Source organism: Nestor notabilis, unplaced genomic scaffold (assembly GCF_000696875.1).
Source record: "Nestor notabilis isolate BGI_N333 unplaced genomic scaffold, ASM69687v1 scaffold20817, whole genome shotgun sequence".
Taxonomy (NCBI): domain Eukaryota; kingdom Metazoa; phylum Chordata; class Aves; order Psittaciformes; family Psittacidae; genus Nestor; species Nestor notabilis.
In genome coordinates this window covers 389-1,586 of record NW_009938082.1, presented here as the reverse complement: position 1 = coordinate 1,586, position 1,198 = coordinate 389, and the positions used below count along the sequence as shown (strand labels likewise).

The window sequence follows — 1,198 nt, the reverse complement described above, 5'->3', positions numbered from 1 at the left end:
GCTCCACCACGGCAGTTACATCAAGCTGGGCTGCCTGCAGTTTGTTTTCAGCATTACTGAATTTGCGACCAAACAGCCCAAGGGGGACACTGCCTTAGTACAAGACATGGACTTGGAGGAGAAGCTTTCTCTGAAACCCCACCAGGTGCCCGTGCTGCGGTCCAACTCCGTTCCCTAGGACTTTTTTTAGGAAGAGAGCTTTTGGAGTCAAGGAATAACACAAACAGAACACCCTCAGACTCTTGCAATGCAAAACTGTACAAACAAAAGAGGTGGGATTTTGCGTGTCGGCCCAGAGACTGTTCACACGCCGTTTGCATGAAATGAAGAACGTTTAACTTTTTTTTTTTTAATTTTTATTTTTTTGTTTTCTTTTTTTTTTTTTTTTTTTTTTTTTCTAATTACTTTCCCTGAAAGCTTCCATAAGAGCAGGTCACAGCTCTAACAGGTTTTTTTTTTTTTTTTTTTTTTTTTGCTCAAGTTTTAGGGGCATTTGCACATATATTTGTACTATACATTTCATTTTAAAAAGGAAAACTGCAGTGAGAGCAGGACGTGTCAGCGCGAGGGGCGACCGCTGCCTGACTCGAGGACTCTCCCTGACAGATAGTTCCCATGCAGTTGTAAAATAATCAGAAACTTGTTCTATTTTGTGCCAGTGACAATAGTTTTATATTAAAAAAAAAAGAGAAATACAGTTTTCATACAGCAAATCTATACAATATCATTGTTTTATTTAATGTAAAGAAGCGCTCTTCTTCCCACAGTTATTTTCTTTCTCCCATCCCTCCCTGCTATGGTTGCACTACAAGTAGCTACTGTGTATTATGGGCAGTGAGAAATGAGTTCTTTTCCTGGTGTCCATCCTAATTTTTCTTTCAGACAAAGGAAAAGTGTTGGGATTCTGTGTAAATACATCAGTGATGGCATTTTTTTCAATGTTTTAAAGCTGTGTACAGTGCTACATGTGGTATGACGTTCCTCAAATTGTCTATTGTAGCAGCTTGTTTGTCGTAACCTGTCTGTCTCCTTTTTTGTTTCTATGCCACCTCCCTGCAGCAGAACAGCTTAGTTCCACTGTACATAGTAATTGTAACGTTTTAGACTTTACAGAAAACTTTCCTGTATTCTGTATATAAAAAAAAAAATACTTCACATTCTGTTTTCTTGACTGTCTTGTCTTTAACTCTTGTCATCA

General features: G+C 38.4%; 1 protein-coding gene across 1 annotated transcript in view; it reads left to right on the top strand.

Annotated features, from left to right (window-relative positions):
• PHF12 (PHD finger protein 12) overlaps positions 1 to 178 on the top strand; it is a 16,263-nt gene extending 16,085 nt beyond the window's left edge. The window contains exon 13 of the mRNA XM_010019154.1: positions 1 to 178. This exon is cut by the window's left edge and continues 169 nt beyond it. Coding sequence (XP_010017456.1) covers positions 1 to 178 — 178 coding nt within the window.
• The last annotated feature ends 1,020 nt before the right edge of the window (positions 179 to 1,198 follow it).